Below are 27,960 nucleotides of genomic sequence, written 5' to 3' on the forward strand. Positions count from 1 at the left end.
TAATCACCTCCCTGTTCTTTCCACCTCACTGTGAAATGATCCAAGAACACAGCACGCCAATAAGGCACGTCAATACAATCTCAGACTACTGGCTCAGAGTCCCACTGAGCATTCTCACCTCCACCATCACACAAACACAGGAAAAACAGTGCCTCATTATTATAAATAGTGTTGATTCTGGTGCAGTGGGTTGTGAGAGAGAGGGAATGGTAGATATTGTGTTTGTAGCTAGCGCACAGCAATGATCCAGGCTGGAACAATCCCCAGAAACACTACAGTGATAAGCCCTCTCTCAACAATGGAGCCAGAGGGCCAGACTGAAAACACCGCTTCTAACTAGAGTTAGCGTTTTCTACAGCAATAAGAGGAAAGTGAAAGTCACTCAATATTTGGGGGTTTGATTGCATTTTGAGAGACGGCAGCAGAATGTAGCTCAAGGACAATACAGTGCTATTTTAAACGAAGCATAGCCCTAAAAAGCCCTTCAAATCAATTCTACTTCAAGATCTTCTGACTATCACAAAGGATGTCAACAAGCATTTCTAAATTGGACATCCCCCTGGACTCGACTCCAGATCTGAGGAGCGGGCCTCTGCACAGAGCAGCATCACGCTGAAATAATTGAACACACAGAGACACTGAGCTGTGCTCTGCTCTCCCTGCTCAGGCCATGGAAAAATGTCACCCCCATTAACTGTAACATGGTTGTGTGTAAATACCTACAGCCTATACTATTGCATTGCTACAGGGTATTGGCAAGTACGTACTTTCATTATCATCTCATTCTATCAGAATGATGGGGAATAAAAGATCATACTAAAGCAATAAGGCCTGGGGGGGGCATATGGCCAATATACCACAGCTAACGGCTGTTTTTAAGCGTCACGCAACACAGATTGCCTGGATACAGCCCTTAGCCGTGGTACAGTATATTGGCCATATACCACAAACCCCTGAGGTGCCTTATTGCTATTATACACTGGTTACCAATGTAATTAGAGCAGTAAAAACACATGTTTTGTCATACGGTCTGATATACCACGGCTGTCAGCCAATCAGAATTCAAGGCTCGAACTACCCAGTTTATAATTGCAGTATCTCAGATGTGGCCTCATCACCAATGGTACGCAATTGCCACACATCTGAGAAAGGCACAACTTTTTTTCATGTTGCATTAGGCTTTAATGTAAAACAATTTACAGCAGTCAGCACAGCTCAAACACCCAGCAAACAGACCTGAAACGTTCACAAAACATACAAATGATCATTGCAGATTCTTTATTCATTCTTTAACGAAAGACAACCCCACTAATGTTTGCAGTGTGCCCCGGATCGCGAGAACACTGACACTTCAACTTCCTCTCCTAACACAACGATAACACTTTCTGACAATCACTCTCTCATTCAATCACAATGAAAACAAGTCTCAGCCATTCACGGCAAACTGTTGCACCCAAAACAAACACGCATGCTTTCCCACCATGTCAGAGTTGCCAGGGAAACGATGAGTAACTTGGAATCAAAGTCTGCTCCAGCCTAGTACATCTGCCCCATCTACACTCCCCTGCATATTTATTTGGATTGTGAAGCTATAACTTTTAGTTTGGCTCTATACTCCAGCATTTTGGATTTGAGATCACATTTTTCATATGAGGCAACAGTACAGAATGTTACCTTTTATTTGAGGGTATTTTCATACAGATCTGTTTTACTGTTTAGAAAGCAATCATGTGTCTAGTCCCCTCATTTGAAGGTGTCATAAGTATTTAGAAAAATGTACTTGTGTGTATTAAAGTAGTCAAAAGCTTAGTATTTGGTCCCATATTCCTAGCACGCAATGACTACATCACGCTAGATACGCTACAATCTTGTTTAATGCATTTTCAGTTTGTTTTGATTGCGTTTCAGATTACGTTGTTCCCAATAGAAATGAATGGTAAATAATGTTGTGTCATTTTGGAGTCTCTTTTATTGTAAATAAGAATAAAATTAAGAATAAAATGTGTTTTTAAAAACGTTTCTACATTAATGTGGATGCTACCATGATTACGGATAATCATGAATGAATTGTGAATAATGATGAGTGAGAAAGTTATGGCACAAAGATCATACCCCCAAGACATGCTAAACTCTCATCATTACCATTAACAGGGGAGGTTAGCATTTTTGAGGGGTATGAACCAAATTAAAAGTTTAGCTTCAGTATAGAGCCAAATTAAAAGTTTAGATTCAGTATAGAGCCAAATTAAAAGTTTTAGTTTCATTGTCCAAATAAATATGTAGGGGAGGGTTTAATTATCCTTCACCCCTGAGCAGGAGTCAGCCAATCCCACAGCAGTGATTTATGATATGGACCAATCTCATTGGTCATAAAATGTGTACAGGTCTGGAAGAGCGGCAGATGTTGTTTAACTCTGTTCTCTCTCTGAGGCTAGACTCCAGCAGCAGTTCCAATAGCAGCAGGGTGGGAGTCCTCGGCAGCAGGGGTAGAGAGAGGACATGCCTAATCACTATGCCTAATCACTAAACCTAGTCCCACTTCCACTGTTCAGACACTGCCAAGCCACAGGGACAGAGTTACAAGTGACAGATCGCAGTGTATGTCCTGGGTGAACCCCCCTCACACCCCTGCCCTCTGTCCCTCAGCTGTAATGTCCCTGTCTCCTGTTGACGGTAGTCTTGGCGACAGTGGTCAAGTCTTACTTCAACAGTCACCAGATGGGCAGGGGAGTGAGGCAGGTCAAACTGTGTCCCCTATGGCATTGAAACTACCATACAGAGACACAGAGTGAGCGAGAGAGTCAAAAGAGGTGGCAATGGGCCAAATGCATTCTATAGACCCAACACTTGTACATCAACTTTCCCTATGGAGTACCAGAACCTGAGAATCCCCCAAACCAGACCATGTTTCAACTGTCAGCCAGACATGACTCCAGACAGCCCCGTCCGTCCATCCAGACTGAACAACTGCCTTGATGTTCTGTCTCCAACAGGGAGAACTAGAAGAATATTGCATAGATTAGGTTAGCTTGCAGTGGGGGGCCAGTGGAGGCAGAAACACAGGCTTACTGCAGCCCAGGATCAGAACAGCAGGCCATTTTTGGCAATAACATCAAATCAGAGCCGTGCAGGCCCCCTCCGTGACCTATTCTTACTGTGAGAAATGCAATTCATAAAGTCCTTAAGCTTGCTTCCATACTAGGGAAATCAAATAAAATGTCAAACCGCTTCAGCAGAATAATGCAGACAAGTCAGACAGTACAGAACTATGGGACAGTGGCAGTGCTTACTGGATACTGAACAAATGGGAAGGTGGAAAGTCCAGCTAGCATCTTTCCAATATGCACATCTTCCCCATCCCTCTATGGTTCAGCAATAGGATGAGGGGTGATTCCCCAATAAAGATTGCAATGAAATAGACCAATCTAAACTGGCAGGATCCCCTCCAACTCCGAGACACCCAGCTCTTTAAGCCAGATATTGCGTGACTCAAGGCTGAGGTGCCAGTGTCTGACACTGGAAAATCTCTAGCAGTTGATTGCTGACTCACATCTAGTATCTGCATATAATATTGAGGAGAGAAGGTAGAGAGATGCAGAGATGCTGCTCAGTGGTGTGTAATGTCTCTCATGAGTAGGAGCACTCTTCCTCTCCTCCTGGTCGTGCCATCCCTCTCTTACCCCCTCCTCCTCTCCCTCCCTCTGTTATTCAGTTCATCAGTTAGCGAGACCAGGAAGTAGTGTACTGTAATCGCGCTCCTTCTGCTCCTCCAGGCACTGACCATTACAGATGGGTGAGTCTGTAATAGGGGCCCAGAAGACCCCTGTGTGAGCAGCAGCCCAGTGACCTCTATGGCCTGGCTGCTGGACCCCCTACGGTTTGCTCTGGCCCCTGTCAGCGCAGCTTAGTGCTTCAATGCTGTTTACTTAGTTTTCATTGGTATTTTTATAAGATCCTGGCAGATCAATAACTCATTAGTTGACAAACTTGGTCAGCCCTCATATGATTAACTCCCCTCTGCTGAGACACTAAGGCTCCCAGGCTGGATGTGAGCTCCAGAGCTCCGCAGCAGAACCAGGTCCGGACCGGCCGAGGTGAAGCCAGACCCAGTGGACCAGCGCCAGGACTCACATGCCCCCTCAGAGGTGCAGCTGTACGCCCCCCCAGGTCTCTGGAGCTCTGTTTTCATAGAGAGTGCTTTATTAAGTCAGCATTTATTCATGTTTACTCCCCCCTCCATGTTTGTTTTCATCTCATTGGAGCGCCACAGCAGGCTGTTGTGAGTGGGAAACAGGGCTGTGGTTCGGGGGGGTTCGGAGATTAGTTTCCTGTACAAATAGAGCCGTGTGTATTTTAATAACTCACACAATGTTCCCTTATCAACACCTCTCTGACATGGAAAGAGAGAAGGAAGTCATAAACCTGTGCTTAGCAAAAAACCTTCAACACCCCTGCAGTGTGAATACCAACACATTTTAGAAAGGTGTGCACAGCGAAGCCCAGTGAATGCAGGATTCATGGTCACACTTTAATAGCAACACACTTTATTACATATAAAGCTGAACTATTTAAGGGTGATAAGAGGTGCTTTGTCATGTGTCAACTGATCACCCTTATTCCACCCTTTATATAGAATGACATATGCTTATAACTGATTTGTGAAGCCTTTATGCAGGCCTTAGAAAGGGTTTAAAAAGACTTCATTAAGCGTGAACATATTGCCAAACCCTTCCTATGACAGCTGTACTGTTTACAGCTGCGGCAGAGATCCCCTCATCAGCTCAATCAGGAGGTTAGGTTACCCCTGACAACGGCTGCCAGGCACATGAGAAAGACATATGTACAGCACAGGGCTGTTACGGAGTTCTCCAACTAACACAGCCCATCTATTTCATCACCACTGTGTGGGTGGAGAGCTCTTTAACAACCCCTTAGATGTGTGGGTGGAGAGACTTGTTACCCCATGACTGTATGGGTGGAGAGTGGAGACATTTTACCGTAGTTCTGTATGAGTCCTCATCTGATCCAATCCAGCCACCCTGCAAGCCTAGTTAGGATGCCAGTGTTTCCTGTGTTTTCCCACAAGCAGCTAATAAAAAGGTGAGGGATCTCTCTCCCAGGGCTTGGCCAACCTCTGGGCCACAGGTCTGCTCTGCTCCATAACACCACGGCACAGCACAGCCAGCTCTCACAGGACTGGGCCGAGCAGGGGAGAGACCAGCGCTGTTCTGTTCCCACTGTAGCCTACACACCGTGACTGAGAATGAGGTCTGCAATGTGCTGGAGAGCCGACAGCAAGACAAACAGCTACAGCACTGAGAACCAACCAGACAGACAAGAGGGGCATGCTTTATTCTCAATACAAAAAGGCACATACACTTTAACTATAGTTTTAGTGTATTATACTATGTAGTGACAGTACATGCACTGAAACAGCCTGAGTATGTTCAGAAGGATTTCTCTGGGAGGTATTGTGAATGGGACGGCAGGTAGCCTAGTGGTTCGAGAGTTTGGTTATTGGCCCAACAGTTGCTATAATGAATCCCCGAGCTGACACGGTACAAATCTGTCGTTCTGCCCCTGAACAAAGCAGTTCACCCACTGTTCCCTAGTAGGCCGTCATTGTAAATAATAATGTGTTCTTAACTGACTTGCCTAGTTAAATAAAGGTTAAATAAAAAACAAACAAAAAATGCCTGAGCATGTGCAGTCAGTGGATGGGAAGAGGGGCTCCTTCACCGTGTGTGACAGTGAGAGAAGGCTATGCCGGCCAGCGATGGTGGCACCGCTCCGTCATTTTCACTGTCTCTCACCACAGCATGGGCGCAGCCACACCCCCAGCCAGTCAGACAGTGACACTGACTCAGCGCTGCACAGTGCTAGGCCCAGCCAGTCTCAGCCTGGTTATTAATAGGAGAGGCATTACAGAACATCAGGTCCCCGCTCCTCTTCCTCTTCCAGCAAAGCCTATCAGGACTGATAAGAGGATCATTAGACCTGCCACTACCACACAGGATCACAAAGAGGGAGGAGTGTGAGACTCGAGGTGTGTGAGAGAGAGAGACTGACTGAATGATATGGACACATCACACCATTGTAAATACATCTCCCCGTCCCCCTAAGGGGACCAGTGTGTTAAAATGAACCAGCAAGCCACATCCATCCTGTATCTGGTGCCATACATCACAGTGACTCACGGGTAGTTAGTTACTGGTGGGGCTGTGACAGAGCGGACACACTGCCAGCCTGGCCCGCAGGTTGACGTTTAATGTCATGAGTCTTGTCCTGAGTTCAAACTGAGCGATTTCCCCTTTGCAGCTGGCCTAAGTCAAAATTGGCTATATTGTAAAAATTCAGGAAACAAAAATGTGCTCATGGTTTGGTTTAGGCATTAAGGTTAGCAGTGTGGTTACAGTTTGGTTTAAAATCAGATTTTATGACTTTGTGGCTGTGCCAGCTAGTGACCACTGCAGAGTTGCCTAAAGAACAAGATTCATTACAAAAACGCTAACCTGCGCCAGGCCCAGGGAAGAAGGATGGTCAGTCAGGGACCACGCAGCCCTGATGTATGGCTGTTTGGGCTGCGTCCTGGCCTCAGAGTAATGAAGGTTACCCACGCCCAGGGTTGAGTCTGACACACATCCCTCACAGGCCTGAACCAGCAGCGGTCACTTAACCCCTTCCCAGAGGAGAAGGCGGCCACTCATGGGCCCTCATTTTGAGGATGTGGGATTGAACTGTTGTAGTAGCAACCCAAACCACAATACAACCTGGTTCAAACAACGGAAACATTATTAAACAGACATCACCTCAGCACCAAAACTACAAATGTAGTTTGAGGACTTAGCAAGGTAACTTTGGTCAACTCGAGTAACTTGTAATAACCAGTACACAAACATGGCTCACCTTTTAGCCAGGTGAATTTCTATGGCAACAAATCCTTCAGATCTAACCTGCACCGGGCAGGCTAACTACGGGTTAACTACATTGATCCTGAGTGTCTGAGCCGCGAGTTGAGGACCAATGACAGCAGATTCCCGCCCTCTCGCAAAGATTGTATCATCATCCAGTTAATTTGAGGAAGACAAACTGATTAAATATTTTATTAAATCAAATGTGTTGTGTGTTCAAAATTGTAATGTTAAAATACCTATCACATTACACATTTAGTAATGACAAATGCATTGGAAATTTCACACACAGCTAAACTTTTGTATGACCCAATACAACTATTTTATAATTGGAGGACCTGTAGAGCCAGGTCCTTTCTATTTCTGACACAGATCGCGCTGCAAGTCCTGCCTCTCCCATCTCCTCATTGGTTTATAGAAGCAGGTACCCACGTGCCATCTCCTCATTGGTTATACCCACGTGGGTGATTGAAAGACGAACTGTGTTGCCGGTTGTCGTGGTAATACTATGAACGTTTAGATGCCAATCACCATATAAGTTCAAAGATGAAAAAGCCTGGAAGGAAGAGAGATGACTAGAAACGATTCGGTTGACTGTTTTATGTGTGGATTAATTGTTGGAGTAGAGGACCTTGTGCATTTCAGGTAAAATAACAACCTAATGTATATATCCCAGGACAAATTAGCTAGCAACAGCAAGCTACCTAAATAGGACAAATTAGCTAGCAAGTGCAAGCCAACTAGCCAAATTGCATAAATGTTTAATGCTTTTCGACCTGTCACCAAATTATTGTCATTGGTTCAGAGTTAGTTTTGATATTTTAACCTGCGTGTCGTGATCGCGTTTGGTATAGGGAGACAAAATAAATGTATGCACGATGGCGCACGCTCGCAGCCGGTTTGGGTTCCGTGTAAGGCACTGTGTCGCAGAGCTAGAGGCGTCACTACAGCCCCGGGTTCGATCCCGGGAGACCCATGAGGCAGCGCCCAGCATCCAGGTTAGGGGAGGGCTTGGCCGGCCAGATGTCCTTGTCCCATTGCACTCTAGCGAGTCCTTGTGGCGGGCAGGGTGCATGCACGCTGACTTCGGTTGCCAGCTGTATGGTGTTCCCTCCGACACATTGGCGCGGCTGGCTTCCGGGTTAAGCGAGCAGTGTGTCAAGAAGCAGTGCGGCTTGGCTGGGTTTCGGAGGACGCATGGCTCTCGACCTTCGCATCTCTCTCGTCCGGGAGTTGCAGCGCTGGGACAAGACTAACTAACAATTGTATATCATGAAATTGGGGAGAAAAAAAAGAGTAAAAAGTACCAAAAATATATAAAGACAAAAATAAAAGCGGCACTGACTTGCCCATGGATTGATGTTTCAGCATTGTCTCAATGAAGAGTTCAGTTTTCAACTAGATAAGTGCTAGAGTTAACGGCAGGTGGACGAGCAATATTCACCGTTATAGTACGGATGAAGCCTGAACTGGAATGGAAAGCTAACTGAAGCTGGCTACCTTTAGATCTAGCTTGCTTTGTAGTTTACCCCTCTGGCCCTGATAAACCAGTTTGATTCCTCTTAATGTGCTAGAATGATTGAGACTAGCTGAGTACTGAAGCTAGGACAGTGTCTTCACTCAAGTGTAGAGGCGCAGACGGAGAAAGCATATTCTTTTAAGTGGAAAACATGAATTCTTCTAAGTACAAAATGTTGCTCCAAAATCTCTGACAGACAGATCTGCGTGTGTCTTGCTGGTGTTTCTTGCTGCCAGTATGAAAGCTAAAGTACAACAAGCCTAGGCTGCTTGGCTCCTGCAAACAGACAGACAGTATGCAGACCCAGACACAGAGATACAATATTGACAGATATGCATCGTTTTCTTACCTATCAAAGCATGATAATACTAGAAAGAGTACCATTTCCCCCGAAAGTTACAAAAACTGTTATATGCATAAAAAGGTTATGCAAAAATGAACCCCAATCCAGGTGAGTGAAGCCTACTTCATTAAGTCAGGGTAGTGCTAACAGCCCTTCAGCCGGGAGAGTAGTGGAAAAACACACACCGTCACAAACACTCCGACACACACACACTATAGATCAGAACGACAGGACCCATCCCAGAAGCTGACAGTTTAGACTGCTCCATCAGCTGTAGAGCCAGGTCCATTAACAGGGCTCCAGGCCTAGTTCCAGCAGAGCGGGCTGAGCCCAGCCAGAGCCCAGTGAAGGAGAGCCTATCATGGCCTGCAGATGGCCGTAGACAGGCCCCCTGGGTCACTACTCACCACTGTAGAAGCGGATCATGCAGCTGAGGTCCGAGTTGGCCGCCTCTCTCTGAACCCGCAGAGGGTCCTGGTAGCCTATAGCAGCCAGGTAGTCATACACCATCTGGAGAGGGCGCTCAGAGGGGTCCAGCCTCCTACAGTGACAGAAATAGAAACCGTCAGGATATACGCCAATCACAATCAATACCCTTAACAGGCACACAGATTCTCCTCTACACATAATTAATTTGTGCATCGTTGCCTCCACGCTTGGAATCCAACCAAAGGGGCATAGTTCATCAACCATTTCTGGCACACATTTGCATGCACGCAAGCACACACACACACACTCACATGCAAGCAGAGACATTCCAATCCATACTTCCCTGTGTTATGACAGGTAAGGTCCAGAGGAAAGCTGTCACGCCAATCAGCAGAGCTGGACACAGGTGTTTCAGTTTCAGACCGGGGAATTGATGAGGCTCCTCTATCAAAACATTTACAGAGTCCGACTCCGTGCCGGATGTCAATCAAGCAGAGAGAGAAACTATCTCCGCACAGGTATCAGGTCCAAAGTTCATAGTCAGATATGGAGGAAGAGCATCCTTAATCATATGAAGCACCCGCTAATGACCAACATGCACTCTAATGCACCGTGCTTCTACACCTGCATTGCTTGCTGTTTGGGGTTTTAGGCTGGGTTTCTGTACAGCACTTTGAGATATCAGCTGATGTAAGAAGGGCTATATAAATAAATTTGATTAATAACAATAGCTCATCTGAATAATGCGTCTGAATGGTATGGTGATGGAACCCCTTTCTTTTAATGTCCTGTGTGAGTCCTCTGCCTTATTTCCCTAATGAAATCATCAGCTCATTCCATGGCTAATCCTGTTAAGGGCCTCTCATGCTGCTATCAAACATGAGGTCTGCTGAGCCTGCAATCTGTGACCCCCAGCCTGTCACTGGCAATGGCACGCCTTCAACACAACACCGCTGATCCGCACGTGAACACACCAAGGATATCTGCTACAGAACCACTGAAGACTCCATGCACTCAAAATCTGTGAGGGTATTTTTCACAATGACCCACTGTCTATGGGAGCCCCAGCTTTGCCCAATAAAATTCATAATATGCTGTAAATCAATAAGCCTCAGATTTTACAACTCTTTGCGGCATACAGTGTGTGATTGTGTTGCTTATTCTAACGCATTACCACTCTAGAAGAAGTCATCATTGGCTCTCTCCTCCCCACCTCGCTCCATACATTCTGAGAGACCCACCCTAGTCAGTACGCCTGTGATAGCAAACTCCCAGCGCAGGTCCTCTATGTACTGTAGTTTAGGATTACCATGATGCTAAGCCAGAAGTGACTGGTTTCCAGCCACAGCCCTTGTCACACCAGCGCGATGGTGAGGTGACACAGCGTCTGGTGGCTGCTGTGGCACTTCCCTGCCCACACTCCCTCTGCCAGCCCAGCGGGGTCTAACAATCAGGATCATGTTTGCTGATCACACACAGTCGTGGCCCCAGCACCTCACACAGGATTTAGAAAGATCCCTGGCAGGCTCGGAGGGATGACTGTCTGTACAGGACTGCCTGTAGACCATTCACACATGCTCTGAGAGCATGTACATTTATTCACAAATCCACTCCCCTCGTGGCCATGAGTACAGGAGGCTCCTAAATATACAGTCACTTAATCTCTGTCAAAAGACACCAAAACGCTCCTTTCCTTCATTTGGGTGGCTAGATACATTCCCTTAATTTGTTGTGTATATGTCTCTTAAGACATTCTCCAGAACTTTGGCGAAGTATAAATATATATTTTAAACCTAGCGCTTTGTGATAGATGTGTCAATGTGTAGTTCATACATGCATAATCTATGAGTAGAATTACTGTTATATATCAATTAGCTATAAAAATCCCTAGTTTGAAAGGGGTTTTACTGGAAGCTATGCAGACCCATTACATTTCCCCCCACGTATGGCCAGCCCCCTAACAATTAGAGTTCCAGCCAATGAGCTGAAGTCCCTCGCCATTTGAGTGACAGCTAGCAAGATGCACACAAAGCAGAGTGAGAGCAATAACGTGATGCACATATCTACACATTTTCTGGGACCATTTTTGGCTTCCGAGCGCTACTTTCAGAACTACTGGCTAAAAAGTATACAAAAGCACAGGAAAATCTCTAACTATGGGCCTTGAAATTGTAATAACAAGAATACAACAAACACTAATAAAATCTGAGGGTACATGAAATTACCCAGTGTTGACATTTCCACCAGGCAGCACAGTTATCCAACAGTCTTCAGGGTGTGGGAGGAGACAACATGGCACTACCGAGATAAATCTGACATTGTATCACCTGTATGTGAAATGACTTTGATCAGAGTTCCCTTAAGGAGAGAGAGGAGAAGCCTAGGTGGTTACAGAACCAGACCTGAGAGTTTCAGGCTCAAAAAAGAAAGAGACATGCCCGTGCTGATCCAGTCTTTTCAGAAAAGCACTTTACCTGCATAGTGCTAAACTGCCAGTGCATATCCAGCTGTATTAATAGAATGTAGAAATGTAATTCAGGTGGTAGAGGACTCCAGCTGGTAAAAATCAATATCATAGGGGGTGGTAAAGCACATCCTGCAACAAGGTGTGTAATTCATTACAAATCTCAGTCATGTTATACGTTATTTTTCTTCTGCACAACACTGAACCACGTGACCCATTTAGTGCGTCCTGCAGTGCTCAGCGTTCAACCAAAAATAGTCTTACGGGGAGTAAAAAGCATTCCCTTGCCTGACCAAAAAAGCCAAGAGGAGAGCAAGTGGGTGTAAACAGATTATAGCCTGTCTCAGAGGCATCGTCATGACGAGTTATTCTGGAAAAGTGCTGTCATAAACAGCTGTCAAGTCACTGTCTGTCTGAATACCCGTACTTGTGTTCTAAATATTAGGCGTTTTGGGTATGCGGAAAAATTAAGTTTTATAGTACGTGCATTTTTTAAAATGTTGTATGCTTTAAAATGCCAGGATGTCATTCTCATTTTGTCCTCTAGTAGAATTCGCTGCGCACTATAGAAGAAGAGAATGGGCTTTGAAATGTCATTGTTTTTGAAAGAATAGCAAATTTTTTGTCCATTAAAATAACATCAAATTGATCAGAAATACAATAAACATAATTGATCAAAAATAATAAAATACAAACATAATTGCAGAAGGGTTTTCTAATGATCAATTAGCCTTTTAAAATGATAAACTTGGATTAGCTAACACAACGTACCATTGGAACACAGGAGTGATGGTTGCTGATAATGGGCCTCTGTACGCCTGTAGATATTCCATAAAAATTATAATTATTATTATTATTTTTTTTTTAATCAGCCGTTTCCAGCTACAATAGCAATTTACAACATTAACAATGTCTACACTGTATTTCTGATCAATTTGATGTTATTTTAAATGGACCAAAAAAAATTGCTTTTCTTTCAAAAAAGGACATTTCGAAGTGACCCCAAACTTTTGAATGGTAGTGTAGGTCAGTCAAAGTCTAGATGTATGAGCCTGCTCCTGTTCTAGACCGGCAGCAGAGTTCTCATGAGCACTCAAGAAAACAGAGTACAAACCTGGCACAATGTGTAAAAATAGAATGGAGGAATCGGCAGTGCCAGAATGCGGTAACAAAGCTACAACAGTATGAAAAGGTTTGAGACTGATCAGGCTTTGAGACTAGGTGAATAAAGCACAAAGATGTGATATTGAACATGAATGGGATTACTTAGATTTGGAATTTAACACACTGTCTAGCAATAAATAGAACCATTGACACTATGAGAATGCCATCTTTCTAACATATTCATGAGTTGTGAACATAGCACTGTGGTACTAGACGTGAGTGTCAGTGGGAGAGGAGAGTTGTAAAGGTGAGTATTACCTGAGCAGGTCTCCATGGAGCTGCAGGTATAGTCCCTCTACTTCTCTCTGGGCACACAGCTCCTCCACCGTGGTAGTGGTGGAGCATAACACCAGCCGCAGGTCTGCCTGGAGGGTGGAGGAGGTCTGTGGGCCCGAGGCTGGGGGCTGGGGGTCAACTGTTCTCCCGTACAGACACACACAGCCCCGCTGGGCATCCCCCTTCAGCCAGTCCCGCTCCCGCGATCCAAAGCGGGTCTTCCTGGTAACACATCCTCTGCTCCCATTCCTCTTCATGTTCCGCTGGAGAAACAGAAACATTAGATGAAAAGACCGCCACCACAGATCCACTGTAAATGTATTGGGCGTGTAAGAGAAGAGAACTTTACATGGTCTTCTACGGTAGTTAATGATAACTTGTCTTGCAGCAGCCTTGCTCTGAATCAAGGATATCTCAAGCTGCATCATGTTCCAACACAACCAGAGGACAAATTCAATCGAATCAATTTGTCAGGTTGGCGAAACTGAAAGTTCAGATTAGATTACCTGCAAACAGCTCATGGGCGTTGGTGACCTTAAAACAGGATCCTTGCTAAAACTGAGAGCCAAACCCAGAATGACGTGTGCGGTCTGTGTCAGAATCACTGGCCTTGTTTTCAAATCTGGAGAAGCTCGGAACAAATATTTACACAGGGCAAGAACGGCCAGGACGGTGCTGTGTGAACTGGACCCTGATTTTTGAGACTGGTGGCCAGGCATCAGGTCATTAGTTAGACACTGATGAAGTTATCGTCCCACGATGCCGTGCATCCCCATGGCCGCCCGGCACAGGGAGGCAGCTGCTGGTATCCACACTGCACCGCAGCACACACACAGGCAACAGAGGAGACAGCAGGGCCCCGAGTCACATCTATTCAGCACAACAGCGCCAAAGACGCACACAACAGGCCTCAATGTGCAATGACAACACACACACCTCAATGGGTGACAGGCAACATATGCACACACTCTCTCCCAAAAATAGAGAACCTCACTATGTGCAATGACAACACACACATGTCAATGGTGACAGCCAACAAAGGCACACACCATAGGTCTCTATGTGTGAGGCAACAAGACGGGCAAACTCATTCAGAGAGCCTGAGCATTGACTATTGCCCAGACAGTCATTGCCGTCATTTCACTCCATGACCACTACAACTGTCCAAGGCCAGCGAGATCAAATCTGAGATCAAATCTGTCAAATGAAGCTCAAACAACTCAGAGTGATCAGAAGATCAATTAACAAACAATGTTCTGAGATGTTAAACAGGGATAAACATACAGCGCATTCATTAAGTATTCAGACCCCTTGACTTTCCACATTTTGTTATGTTACAGCCTTATTCTAAAATACAGCCTTAATTTACACACACACACCCATAAATCACAACAGGTTTAAATAATTTTCGTAAATGTATTAAACATTTTTAAAAACATATTTACATAACATTCAGACCCTTTGCTATGAGACTTGAAATTGAGCTCAGGTCCATCCTGTTTCCATTGATCATCCTTGATGTTTCTACATCTTGATTGGAGTCCACTTGTGGTAAATTCAATTGTTTGGACATGATTTGGAAAGGCACACACCTGTCTATATAAGGTCCCACAGTTGACAATGCATGTCAGAGCAAAAACCAAGCCATGTGGTCCAAGGAATTGTCCATAGAGATCCGAGACAGGATTGTGTCAAGGCACAGATCTGGAGAAAGGTACAAAAACAATTCTGCTGCATTGAAGGTCCCCAAGGACACAGTGGCCTCCATCATTCTTAAATGGGAGAAGTTTGGAACCCCCTAGAGTAGACTGTTCCTAGAGCTGGCTGCCCGGCCAAACTGAGCAATCGGGGGAGAAGAGCCTTGGTCAGGGAGGTGACCAAGAACCCAATGGTCACTGACAGAGCGCCTCTGTGGAGATGGAAGAACCTTCCAGAAGGCCAACCATCTCTGCAGCACTCCACCAATCAGTCCACAGTAGAGTGGCCAGACAGAAGCTACGCCTCAGTAAAGGCAAATGACATCCCACTCGGAGTTAACCAAAAAGGCACCTAAAGGACTCTCAGACTATGAGAAGCAAGATTATTTGGTCTGATGAAACCAAGATTGAACTCTTTGGCCTGAATGCCAAGCATCAAGTTTGGAGGAAACCAGGCACCGCTCATCACCTGGCCAATACCATCCTTACGGTGAAGCATGGGTGGCAGCATCATGTTGTGGGGATGTTTTTCAGCGGCAGGGACTGAGAGACGAGTCATGGTCGAGGAAAAGATGAACAGAGCAAAGTACAAAGAGATCGTTGATGAATATCTGCTCCAGAGCGATCAGGACATCAGATTGGATGTCCTGGAGTGGCCCAGCCAGAGCCCAGACTAAAACCAGAGTAAAGGGTCTGAATACTTTTGTAAAACGTAATAACCCCGTTTTTATTTTTGAAACACTTGCAAAAAAACAAAACAAAACAGTTCTTGCTTTGTTATTATGGGGTATTGTGTGTAGATTGAGTGAAAATAAACTATTTAATCCATTTTAGAATAAGGCTCTAATGCAACAAAATGTGGAAAAAAGTGAAAGGGTCTGAATAATTTCAGAATGCACTGTACCTGAATTTGTCCAATAGAAACTCTCATTTGCAACTGTTGGACAAATGATTACACCCTAGATCAGCTAAATGCTGGCAAGATTCTGTAAGGCGATTTCGAATGTGTTACTGTCACCTTGATTACTAAAAAGTATCTTGACATGTGCACCTGCCTTGTAAACTTTCATTCATAGGCTAGTTTAAACAACCTCATGATGGGTAGGTACAGGGAAAATTTGAGTATCATGGAGTAGCCTAAACCTATTGATGTTACATTGAGCTGGGTGAATAGAATATCAATGACAGTCATCCAATATGCTGTAATAGAAATAAGGCCAAGCTCATTAAAAAAATGATCATCATCTTAAAATGGCACCAACCGCCACTGATATGTGTATAAACTCACCACTCATAGGTTTAAATCTTGGTTGGTTGAATACAAGGCTACCGTTAGTTGCAGCAGCAGCCATTCATGATTCAATGAACATAAAATGTAATGGTCCTTCCACTGAAGTTATCTTTTGGATATTTATTATTAGTGCAATTGTAACTGGAATGTGTCATTCTCCATGACAATATCGCATGAGAGATTGGTGAGATAAGCAGTCTCTCCATAGAAGCATGGCTGAGGTTCATGTCAGCCTATAAAATGTATTTTCTAAATGATTATGCATGGGGATAATTGGCACAAGCCATTATGTTTTATGTAAATGGCGCCTAATGGGTTAATCAGTGACATAATGGCGGAAGAACAGCACACGAACGAGTAAGGAAACAGTTAATCACATGTCTTGTCAATCGTGCGTGCTAACTGAGGGCTCGAAGCTACAGAACAATCTCAGTCCAAGCCTATTTACTCGGTTTTGCATAGTCTATTTAGGAATTTCAAAGTGGATTTGATCCAATGACATAAACATGTAGCCTAAATAGCGAAACACATTGAAAAGTTTACAAATGTTACACTATCCATAATAGTTTATGCTATTCATTTTCAGCAATAAACAGCAAGTTAAAACATGTGATTTTACATGTTCTGATCTATAGGATAGACTAACAGTTGAGCACGACAATATGTAGCAACATCTCGAACGATTGCCTACTGTAACGTTAACAGTTCATTCAAATGTTTCTGTTACAATCTAGAAAGAACTACAGTGAAAGGATGCTGGCGATGTGGTTCGACACATTGTTGCACTCAACATTATACTTTCAAAACCAACATAATTATCACTATAGAAGAGAACATCAATGATGCTCAAACTGGATGACGCGTGAGTATAATTTCACACGCACTTCGGCCCTGTTAGAACCGGGAACTGTGCGATTGCAGTATTTTGATAAACCTTCAAATATGACTTGCTTGATAGTTACCTTTAGAACGCGTATCCCCGTTCCGACACGGTTTCCTGTACCATTGCGGTCGCCACGACCTGCAGCTTGATTAGATCCCGCTTCGTAGACCTGTGTGTCCGTACAACCCCTGCTATCTTCGACACCACCTTTTTTTCGCTCCATAACAGTGCCATTGACCGTTCCCGGTATATTATCTTCTTCTTTCATTTGCATGTGTATATTTAACTACAAAAGAACGTGTAACATGACTGGTAAATTGCAATACATGCGGCAGCTGAAAAATCCCATTCTCGTTCGGTGCGACGCCATAACGACTCTGAACCTCACCGCTGTCAGATTGGGTCTATCAATAAACATTAGAGAGGCAGGGTAACATATTATTCATAAGGCACTGCCCATTTCTGAGTAGAGGCGTACTGAATTATTCATTAGGTTTCCTATACACCCATTACACGTGTGCTTTACCGCATTAACTGTCTTGCGATTTTGATTTAATGCATGACATTTTAATTTCACTCAATGTAGGCTGCTTCTTATTGCTGCCCTAGAGTCTTATGATACTTACATTTTGAAAAATGTTATATATACACACACATAAGCACTCCTCATCAAATTATTCCTCATAGGGAATCAGAGTAGCCAATATCCCATTTCATTATGGTCTGAATTGGAACAAGTATGTTAATGACAAAATACCCTGTTAAAAAGGCATGTCAGGATCTCTCAATAAGGCAGGCCTGGGCTAGGGGTATGTGGTTAAATTAGGTTAAAGGTTAAATAAATAAAATCATTTAAAAAAAGTGGAGCGAATGAGAGGTAACCAAGGCACTCATGTCTCTTCGGGGTCATGGAAAAGCAGTATAGGGGGTGGGTCTGAAACAGAGCAGATTCAACCAGGCACAGTTGAAGTCGGAAGATTACATACACCTGAGCCAAATACATTTAAACTCAGTTTTTCACAATTTCTGACATTTAATCCAAGGGAAAATTCCCTGTTTTAGGTCAGTTAGGAATACCACTTTATTTTAACAATGTGAAATGTCAGAATAAGAGAGAATTATTTATTTCAGCTTTTATTTCATTCATCACATTCCCAGTGGGTCAGAAGTTTACATACACTCAATTAGTATTTGGTAGCATTGCCTTTAAATTGTTTAACTTGGGTCAAATGTTTTGGGTAGCCTTCCACAAGCTTCCCACAATAAGTTGGGTGATTTTTGGCCCATTCCTCCTGACAGAGCTGGTGTAACTGAGTCAGGTTTGTAGGCCTCTTTGCTCGCACACACTTTTATAGTTCTGCCCACAAATTTTCTATGGGATTGAGGTCAGGGCTTTGTGATGGCCACTCCAATACCTTGACTTTGTTGTCCTTAAGCCATTTTGCCACAACTTTGGAAGTATGCTTGGGGTCATTGTCCATTTGGAAGACCCATTTGCGACCAAGCTTTAACTTCTTGACTGATGTCTTGAGATGTTGCTTCAATATATACACCATTTTCCTGCCTCATGATGCCATCTATTTTGTGAAGTGCACCAGTCCCTCCTGCAGCAAAGCACCCCCACAACATGATGCTGCCACCCCTGTGCTTCACGGTTGGGATGGTGTTCTTCGGCTTGCAAGCCTCCCCCTTTTTCCTCCAAACATAACGATGGTCATTAAGGCCAAACAGTTCTATTTTTGCTTCATCAGACCAGAGGACATTTCTCCAAAAAGTACAACCTTTGTCCCCATGTGCAGTTGCAAACCGTAGTCTGGCTTTTTTATGGCAGTTTTGGAGCAGTGGCTTCTTCCTTGCTGAGCAGCCTTTCGGGTTATGTCGATATAGGACTTGTTTTACTGTGGATATAGATACTTTTGTACTTGTTTCCTCCAGCATCTTCACAAGGTTCTTTGCTGTTCTGGGATTGATTTGCACATTTCACATCAAAGTACATTCATCTCTAGGAGACAGAACGCTTCTCCTTCCTGAGCGGTATGACGGCTGCGTGGTCCCATGGTGTTTATACTTGCGTATTATTGTTTGTACAGATGAACGTGGTACCTTCAGGCATTTGGAAATTGCTCCCAAGGATGAACCAGACTTGTGGAGGTCTCCAATGTTTTTCTGAGGCCTTGGCTGATTTCTTTTGATTTTCCCATGATGTCAAGCAGAGGCACTGCGTTTGAAGGTAGGCCTTGAAATACATCCACTGGTACACCTCCAAATGACTCAAATTATGTCAATTAGCCTACCAGAAGCTTCTAAAGCCATGATTTTCTGATATTTTCCAAGCTGTTTAAAGGCACATTCAACTTAATGTATGTAAACTTCTGACCCACTGGAATTGTGATACAGTGAATTATGAGTGAAATAATCTGTCTGTAAACAATTGTTGGAACAATTACTTGTCATGCACAAAGTAGATGTCCTAACCGACTTGCCAAAACTATAGTTTGTTATTAACAAGAAATTTGTGGAGTGGTTGAAAAACGAGACTCCAACCGAAGTCTATGTAAACTTCCGACTTCAACTGTATCTTTCAAGAAAGCACCATTCCCACTTGCCTGTTCCTTCATAAGTCGTCCTCTTGAGTACTGAACTTATAGCAATGTCCAGCCAATGGGTTTATCAGCAGACATCAATATACCACAACTGTAAAAGCAAACAGGTGTGTTAAAGTGGTGCATGAGAAAATCCTGTCACTTCTATTCCACCTGGATCACTGTTAATTGACTGCCATGACTTGGCTTCTTCCACTACTGTAGTTTGTTTGGCTCACAGAAAATTAACTCAACTACCAGCCCACACTGGAGGCACTTTTAACAGCTTGGACTTGATGATGTTCCTCAAAAGCTAATCAAGAATCACTGACCTAAGAAACTACTCCCGTGGAAACAGATACTGGAACAGTTAAACTTTGATCAGCATTCTCCTCGTTTGTACGCTGCTCCAACCTCACTGACTCAATCTAGTTTAGTAGGACAAGTAGCCTATGTATACTGAAACATGTCAGGCTATGTTAAGCTGAAAATATCTGTGTAGGCCTATTCTAGATCAGTTATGTAGGTGAACCCCATTTGTAACTATACTGAACAAAAATATAAATGCAACAATTTCAAAGATTTTACAGAGTTACAGTTCATAAAAGGAATGTCAATTGAAAAATTAATTAGGCCCTAATCTATGGATTTCACATGACTGGGAATACAGATATGTATCTGTTGGTCACAGATACCTTTGGGGGAAAAAAAGTAGGGGCGTGGATCAGAAAACCAGTTAGTATTTCGTGTGACCACCATTTGCCTCATGCAGTGCGGCACATTTTGATCCAGAGCATCCCAAACATGCTCAATGCAGTGCAGCACACGTTGATCCAGAGCATCCCAAACATGCTCAATGGGCGACATGTCTGGTGAGTATGCAGGCCATGGAATATCTGGGATATTTTCAGCTCCCAGGAATTGTTTACAGATCCTTGTGACATGGGGCTGTGCATTATCATGCTGAAACATGAGGTGATGGCGGTGGATTAATGGTACGACAATGGGCCTCAGGATTGTGTCACAGTATCTATCCATTCAAATTGCCACGATAAAAGGCAATTGTGTTCATTGTGTGCAGCTTATGCCTGCCCATACCATAACCCCACCGCCACCATTGGGCATTCTGTTCACAACGTTGAAATCAGCAAACCACACAACGCCATACACGTGGTCTGCGGTTGAGGCCGGTTGGACATACTGCCAAATTCTCTAAAACAGCGTTGGCTTATGGTATAGAAATTAACATTCAAATCTCTGGTAACAGCTCTGGTGGGCATTCCTGCAGTCAGCATGCCAATTGCGCTCCCTCAAAACATGAGATTTCATCTCATGAAACCAACACTTTACATGTTGCGTTTATATTTTTGTTCAGCATATAAGAGTTGATAAATGAATGAGTCCGGTCAAAATTTTGTTTGACTTTTTATTTATACTCTTGATCATCATTTCCTCCAACCCAAAGACAATAATACACAGCATAAGTCTAAAATGTCCCATGTAGTTTTCAGTTTTAAATCATCAACATCATTATTCATATTTTCAGTCCATTCACACCCACCTTGAAGACATGGGACTGATTCAGTTCAAAATGTTAAACCTGTCTGGAAAAGTGAATTTCAAAAAATGTTTTTTTCCTCCCCATCTCAAATCAGATATGTTGTCGTATAGTCGGGATAAATCTGAGGGTTACATATACAGATTCTCTTTCAAAAAGGTACAATGGACGCTTTATGATTTCACAGGGAAAGGGATAATAGTGGCTAATGTCAGATGCGCCTTCAAACCCCTTTACACAGAGAATTCACCTGGCGAAATATAGAAGTAAAAAACAATTACATCCGAATGAGTGGTGTGCACTATTAACCCCTACCACCAAAAAAAAAAAAAAAAAGCTACATTTTCAAATGTACAACCAAATAAGGTGGTGTGTTGGATTTGTTGAAAAATGTGCATTTCAAAAAAAGGATTACGTAGAGTAGAAATGACACTATTTACATTGGTTCTCACATGCAGCTCAGAAGTTGTGAATTGAAATCCTTGCAGCCACTTTCATGTCCTACCAGGTGACTGTAGCAAGACATGCCAACACACTCAGAGATATTTACACACACACTGGCTGATTAGACAAACAAAATGCTTCAAAAGCTGCTCAGACCTCTGAAGGGTTCTTTCCTTTACAAATTTCCTTTTTAAGATGCAGTGTCCAAACCAATGGGATTTCTCATTTAAAACTATATGGGGGGCACTGTATCCTTAAAAGCGTTAACTGGTCAAACATGATTGATGGAATCAAACCGATAAAAACAAAACATTCAAGAAAAGGTACAAGTATGAGATGTCTTTCCCTTCCCTACAGCCTTCTATCTTGACCAGCTCCCCTTGTGGAAATGAGCTCACAGCACAGCTAACATGCAGCTTTAGCTCAGTGTTATAGTTGTGTCATATCACAAGTACAGGTTAAGCAGCACTGCCTTAAGATCACAGGTCCCCTGAAAAGAATGTAGACACAAAAAGGCCATACACACAGCAGAGAGATCTGCATCACACTTCTGTCCTGATTTTCAAATTGGATTTCAATAAATAGAAAGGATCATATTTCCTCTTAGAGAGCCTGAACTTCAACTGCCCCGCTGGCCCGGTCCCTGTAACAGAACCAGGCCTATTCTCTGCTCTCTTTGAGCCATACAAACAAGTCCATAAGACGGGTTCCTTAATGCAGTCATCAGGAGCGATGAACAGACCCAGTAAGAGTGGATGATGACAGGCAGCCAAGAGCACATTGTATCTGTCAACCACATGAGGACAAGGCCTTACTACTTAATGAACCATATCCACCACACAGATTAAACTTCTCAGCCTGAAAATACTCAGGATATTCAATCCCCACCTTACAATAAAAGGTATGTGCAACATCATCACAAGGGTAAAAAAAAAATGACCTCACTCAACACTTCAGAGAAACTCTGGGCCCATTCTCACGTCTCTGAAATCCAATACAATTAATGTGGTGAGGTGAGATGCCAGATGAATGGGGAAAAACAGAGAATCAGACTTAAAGGGGGCCAACAACGAGAATCGCTCTCTTAAGAAGGACCATGTGCACTGTAGGTAGGTCATCCGTCCATTAATTAGCTTGCATGTCTGACAACATTCATTTTCTCCAATTACTTTTGCTGGGGAGAGAAAAAAACGATAAAGCACATTACATACCAAAGGAGGCGTTACAGCGTCTTAGCAAGAGGCCTACTCTTAAGGAGCATATGAAAACAGATTAGGCCTTTCTGAGGACCACGAATACCGACAAGGTGCCACCTCGGTCACTGTGCAGCACTGTGCTCAGCTCACAGACCTCTCAGTAGTACAGTACATCACTCACAGACAACACCAGTACTGCCCAACCAAACCTTAAGAGGACATCTATAAAAAAAAACAATAGCAGCCTACTCACCCACTAAAATCTGCAGAAAAAAAAAAGATGCATCCTAACTTATGAAGAGAATGCAGCTCATTTGCATCGTTTCAAGTCGATTCTTTTTTACATATATGTATACAATTATAGTCCTTAGCTAATCTGTATAAGTCTTCAAATGGGGTTTTATTTCATTTGATCATCTTTTGTTGTTTCGTTTTACAATAATATACAATGTACAGGCAGCCGATTATATATCTTTTGCGATGACTGATGAAATAGGGAAGTCTTTCCTTTAGGCCATATTGTAGACTAAGATCTATTCAGACAATATACACCGTGAGTAATTGGAAGTCTTAGAAAATGGTTGGTATCTAAAAATAAAAAGGGATGAAAAAAGGATATTTGACTAACCTTAAAAGCCCTCAATATATACAGAAAAAGCCAATATAGCATTTAGTCAAAAACAGAAAAAAAGTAATAGAATGAAATCATTTTTTCCATATATACACATCATTGCTCAAAAATATTTCCAAAGCTTATTTCCAACGCTAATAGCATTTCCGATTTGGTCACAAAAGTTTGATAGTGTAGCATAGTGAATATCAATAAGCATATAGTGCGATTGAACATCTGAAGGTCTGAACACATACAGCATCATGGGGCAGCTAAGCGTGTTAGTAATGAGATGTCCTACAGGTGCCCACTTGATTGCAGATCATACAGAAGACTAAATACAGCTATCCAGGTACTGTACTGTTGATAGTTAAACAGGAAGAGAAAACATCGTGAGGTATTCAGGTTAATGTTTCCGACAGCTTGGTCGGGATTCTGATTTGGAGAAGTATGACAGCCAAGGAATCACACCAGTCACCACACGGCAAGCTAAACTGATATCCGACTACATAATTTCCACTCTAAACGCTAGAAACTCAGAGTGTGAGATGTCTCTAAAATAAAAAGGGCACATTCTTCTTCGACTCCTACCTTCCATCCAGCCTGTCTGTCTTGCCTGCTCTCTAGTCAGGATATAACCCACAATAAGCACTCCCTGACACACAAACCCTCTTCACACAGATCAGATCAGACAAGTTTAGGGACTTCCCATCTAGTTATGTCAAAAGGCACATCATTTTGATATCAGGCAATAATGTTTAAGTCAAATCAATGCAAACCTAAAAAATAAAAAAAATCATATTACCACAAAAATAGTGCCAACAAAATGGCCAAAGAGGAGGACAGCCACAGAAAAAGACTGCAAAGAAAAAGCATTCAGTGCATATAACTACATTCAAAATAGACGTAATGTACATGTCGTCTCTAGGCTGGCTATGTCCAGCCAGGTTAATAGTCTTAAAAGAGACGTTGTGACGTCCTAAAGCTGTAAATCTTACATTTCAGGCTGTTTGTTCAGATGCATGGAAGATTCAGTACTTCCAAAGTTAATGTATTCAATGAAACTATGTTTAAGGATTTGCCTTTAACTAAGATGTGTCTCAGACCCACACTGATATACAATATCCATATTGCTTCAATAACCTCAGCTTGATCTAAGCAATTAACCGTTGAATTTAACAAGATGGATGGAATAAACTGTAAATAATGCCCATCTAGGTGGGGGAAACGGTGCTATACAGGGCAGTCAAACAAAGTAGAAATGTCCATCCTCTAGATTCCACCTCAGAAAACAAACTTTTACAAGATAGCGCCGTACTATGGCTACCAAACTGCTGACCAAACTAAAGAAAATGGAACCATTGCCAGCCCATGACAAACAAATACACTCCAGCCTTCGAAATATGCACTTTATCCATTTACAGTATCTCAGCCCTGCTGAAAGGCCTCTCTGGCCAACCAAGGTGAATGGGATTCAAACAACTCTCAAACTGACTTCAACAGAGAAAACTGATGGAATTAAAAATGACTCCACACATCTTTTGCCTTTTAAATCACTCATGAGATAGAGGGTCAAATTAAGTTAACCCCTAAATGAATGAGTGCTCTGGGTCTTTAAAACCTTTCTGCTGCCAAAGTTAATGGATGTAAAAGAGCAGACCCGGTACAACTGGGAAAAGTCATCATGTGAATGTTTGTATAATCTCAGTTAACGCAGGACTAAAATCTGGCGTAATTTGGTCAGCTGCGTGATGTATTTGTGAGTCCATACGTATTAGAAATTGGGAGTTCCGGTTTGCGAAGTCTCTACCCTCGCAAAAAGAAACTTAGCCAAAACACCCCACTTCCACCAATTTCCCCACACAAGCGAAGCAGTCGAAGTTTAAGCATCGCCTTCGGCCAATCCAGATAATCAGTGACAAACTGATCCTACGCATTCCATCCCGACAGATTCTTCAGTTTACACCCAGAATCTGTCCACGAGAGATTAACCTTTGTATTGCAACCGAAGACCTTGCATTTGAAGCATAGAGCTGGAGATCTTTATAATAGAATGTGTTATAGTCACTTTGGAGACCAAACTAGATAAAATACTGAGAGCCAAAGTACTCCAAGTTTCCAAACCCAATTCGGGAAAGTGGTGAATGGACAGTGTGCAAATTTCATAAAGTTAATTAAGTTGCATCTCATTCAGACTTGAAAATAGGTACAAAAAAATACATATACCCATGTTAAATTCCTGTAAGATTAAAAACATGAAACAAAAGAAAAAACAGACTGCTTAAACAAGTGCTCATAGTCAACAGCTCTTTTCTATGGCGGCTTAGAGGGGTGGGCGTACCACAGAGAGTGCAATGTGGGCGTACGTGCATTGAGAGGGCGAGGAGATGGAAATAGTGGCAACTGCAAAGCAGATAGATTGAGGTGAAACCAATCAAGGAAAAGGGTTAGTAAATTAATATGTTTTCACATATTTCTGGTGATGTCTATCGTCATTGCCGTCGTTGTTGTGGTTGTCGTCATCATGGTCTTCATACCATCTTTTTTTTGTGTGCTTGACATTCCGCTGCTCCCCATGCAACCCCATGGCAGCAGTCTGCAGTGATGTCACAGGGGATCAGTCTGGGAACAGGGGGTGGAGAATCTTTCCCATAGTTCCCTTGGCGGGGTCTTTAAGCGCGAGAGGACACGGTCATCATTGCCAGGACTGAGGAGGGAAGTTGTTGACCTCGGCCAGGTCTTGGACAGGTGAGCCTTTGTGGGTGTATGTCAGCTTGACCCTCATGCGGAGTTGTTGCTGTAAATCATGGGAAAGACATGTTTATTAAAGCAATATGAACTACTCAATGTAGAGCTGAACTCTATAGGAGCCCTCTGCACTAAATTCCTCTGATAGCACCAATAGATCAGGAAACTGAATAAGAATGTGAGGAAGATGAGGACAGACAGGAACATTTCTTACCTTCTGTGGGTTGAGAACTCTGATGACCTGTGTGACGCTTCCCTGGTTGAGTGCTGGGACAATATTACTGCTAGGGGACAAGAGCTGCAGCTGGAATGTCTGAAGGAGAGGGACACAGAGCGTAAAAGACTGCTCCTGCCAAGTCTGCTTCGTAGGACATACGCCTGCATATTCCCAACTTTGACTAAGCTGTACATTGCTACAGAGGTCAATCATAGAACCACACATCTTTTTCTTAATATTACATAGTTATACAAAATGTGACTGTCAAGTCATGGCTCACCTTTGGTACTGCAGCCTGGAAAACAAACTCTGTCATGTCAGCCTCGGTGGTGTTGGTGGCGTGGATAGTGATGACTGCTATGTTCGGGTTCGGATTGGCCCTCTCAAAGGTGAACTCTATTTTCAGGCCATTCTTGCTATAAGCTGTCATGGGGGGAATAGCTAAAGACAAGAACGGCACAAGTCAATACAATTCAGAGTGAAAAAGTAGTACCAAACATGATAACCCCAAAAAACATTGTAGGAACTTGTATACTGTCACATTGTTTTAAAAGGGATACATAATGACACAGATTACTCTACTTGCTAAACAACATGGGAGAGCTGTTGGCTTTGGTTCAAATTAGAAATTTGAAAGCTTCACTGATGAGCGCTAGCTCTCACCTGCTGAAATATCATTAAACAGGGGCTGTGAGGAGAGGCCATCCAGGAGGAAGGGGGGCTTGGAGACGGGCACAGAGGGGGCAGGAGCTGGACCACCTAGGGAGGGGGACAACAACACAGGGGGTTCCAACAGGGTACCACACAGACATAAGTGATACCACTGGTGATAGTTCACAAGACAAGTTGATTCCTGACCAAGTCAAGCAGGATGTGGCTTGACTAATGTGGTTTCTTTATGAAGGAAGGTGCAGGGAGGGTGACAGAGAGAATAGGTGGTGAACAGGGAGACACTGCAATGAAAGAGAAAAGAAGAAACCAATCAAGTTGCCCTGACCAAGGTTGGTCCACCTGTGCTTTGGGCTAGAGAGAGAGAATGTGAGAGAGAATGTGAGTGAGAGAGAATGTGAGAGAGAATGTGAGTGAGAGAGCGAGTGAGAGAGCGAGTGAGAGAGCGAGTGAGAGAGCGAGTGAGAGAGCGAGTGAGAGAGCGAGTGAGAGAGCGAGTGAGAGAGCGAGTGAGAGAGCGAGTGAGAGAGCGTAGTCCTACCAGACAGTGAGAGGTCCCCCAGTAGGTCGAGCAGCTCTCCTCCAGCCGAGGCAGGCTTGGTGGGCAGGGTGGTTTGGATCACAGGCACCACATCATTACCTCCCAGCAGGTCTAACAAGTCATTAGCCTGGAACAGAAGAGAAACCAAATAATAAAGCACATGTAGATTGAACCTGTAATACAGGGAGGATTTGTAGATTGAACCTGTAATACAGGGAGGATTTGTAGATTGAACCTGTAATACAGGGAGGATTTGTAGATTGAACCTGTAATACAGGGAGGATTTGGACAAAACAGTGCTCTGAATAACATCTCATTTACACTTTGTTTTAAAACATGACAGATGTTAAAATATTTTGTAACTCAACTCAGAACTCTACAAAGGAAAATGTAGACTGCTTCATATTAATCTGTAGAT

The 27,960-nt window shown here is 43.3% G+C and overlaps 2 protein-coding genes across 3 annotated transcripts in view; both read right to left on the reverse strand.

The window, feature by feature from the left end:
- The window catches only part of LOC120024713 (PH domain leucine-rich repeat-containing protein phosphatase 2-like), a 45,145-nt gene extending 28,077 nt beyond the window's left edge, over positions 1 to 17,068 (reverse strand). Inside the window, exons 1-3 of one of the 2 annotated variants that reach the window (XM_038968976.1) lie at positions 17,057 to 17,068; positions 13,089 to 13,369; positions 9,181 to 9,314 (exon numbers count right to left, since the gene is read on the reverse strand). In XM_038968976.1, coding sequence (XP_038824904.1) covers positions 9,181 to 9,314; positions 13,089 to 13,363 — 409 coding nt within the window. In that variant the 5' untranslated portion in view covers positions 13,364 to 13,369; positions 17,057 to 17,068. Of the gene's footprint in view, positions 1 to 9,180; positions 9,315 to 13,088; positions 13,370 to 17,056 lie in introns of those variants that run through there. The other variant, XM_038968975.1, reaches the window with a different exon arrangement.
- Positions 17,069 to 20,971: 3,903 nt separating this feature from the next.
- Positions 20,972 to 27,960, reverse strand: part of LOC120025266 (AP-1 complex subunit gamma-1) — a 34,115-nt gene continuing 27,126 nt past the window's right edge. Inside the window, exons 18-22 of the mRNA XM_038969762.1 lie at positions 27,543 to 27,669; positions 26,996 to 27,091; positions 26,613 to 26,773; positions 26,330 to 26,428; positions 20,972 to 26,164 (exon numbers count right to left, since the gene is read on the reverse strand). Of these exons, the coding sequence (XP_038825690.1) occupies positions 26,063 to 26,164; positions 26,330 to 26,428; positions 26,613 to 26,773; positions 26,996 to 27,091; positions 27,543 to 27,669 (585 nt within the window). The 3' untranslated portion in view covers positions 20,972 to 26,062. The remainder of the gene's footprint in view (positions 26,165 to 26,329; positions 26,429 to 26,612; positions 26,774 to 26,995; positions 27,092 to 27,542; positions 27,670 to 27,960) is intronic.

The sequence above is a fragment of the Salvelinus namaycush genome, chromosome 30, assembly GCF_016432855.1.
Source record: "Salvelinus namaycush isolate Seneca chromosome 30, SaNama_1.0, whole genome shotgun sequence".
NCBI classification, from domain to species: domain Eukaryota; kingdom Metazoa; phylum Chordata; class Actinopteri; order Salmoniformes; family Salmonidae; genus Salvelinus; species Salvelinus namaycush.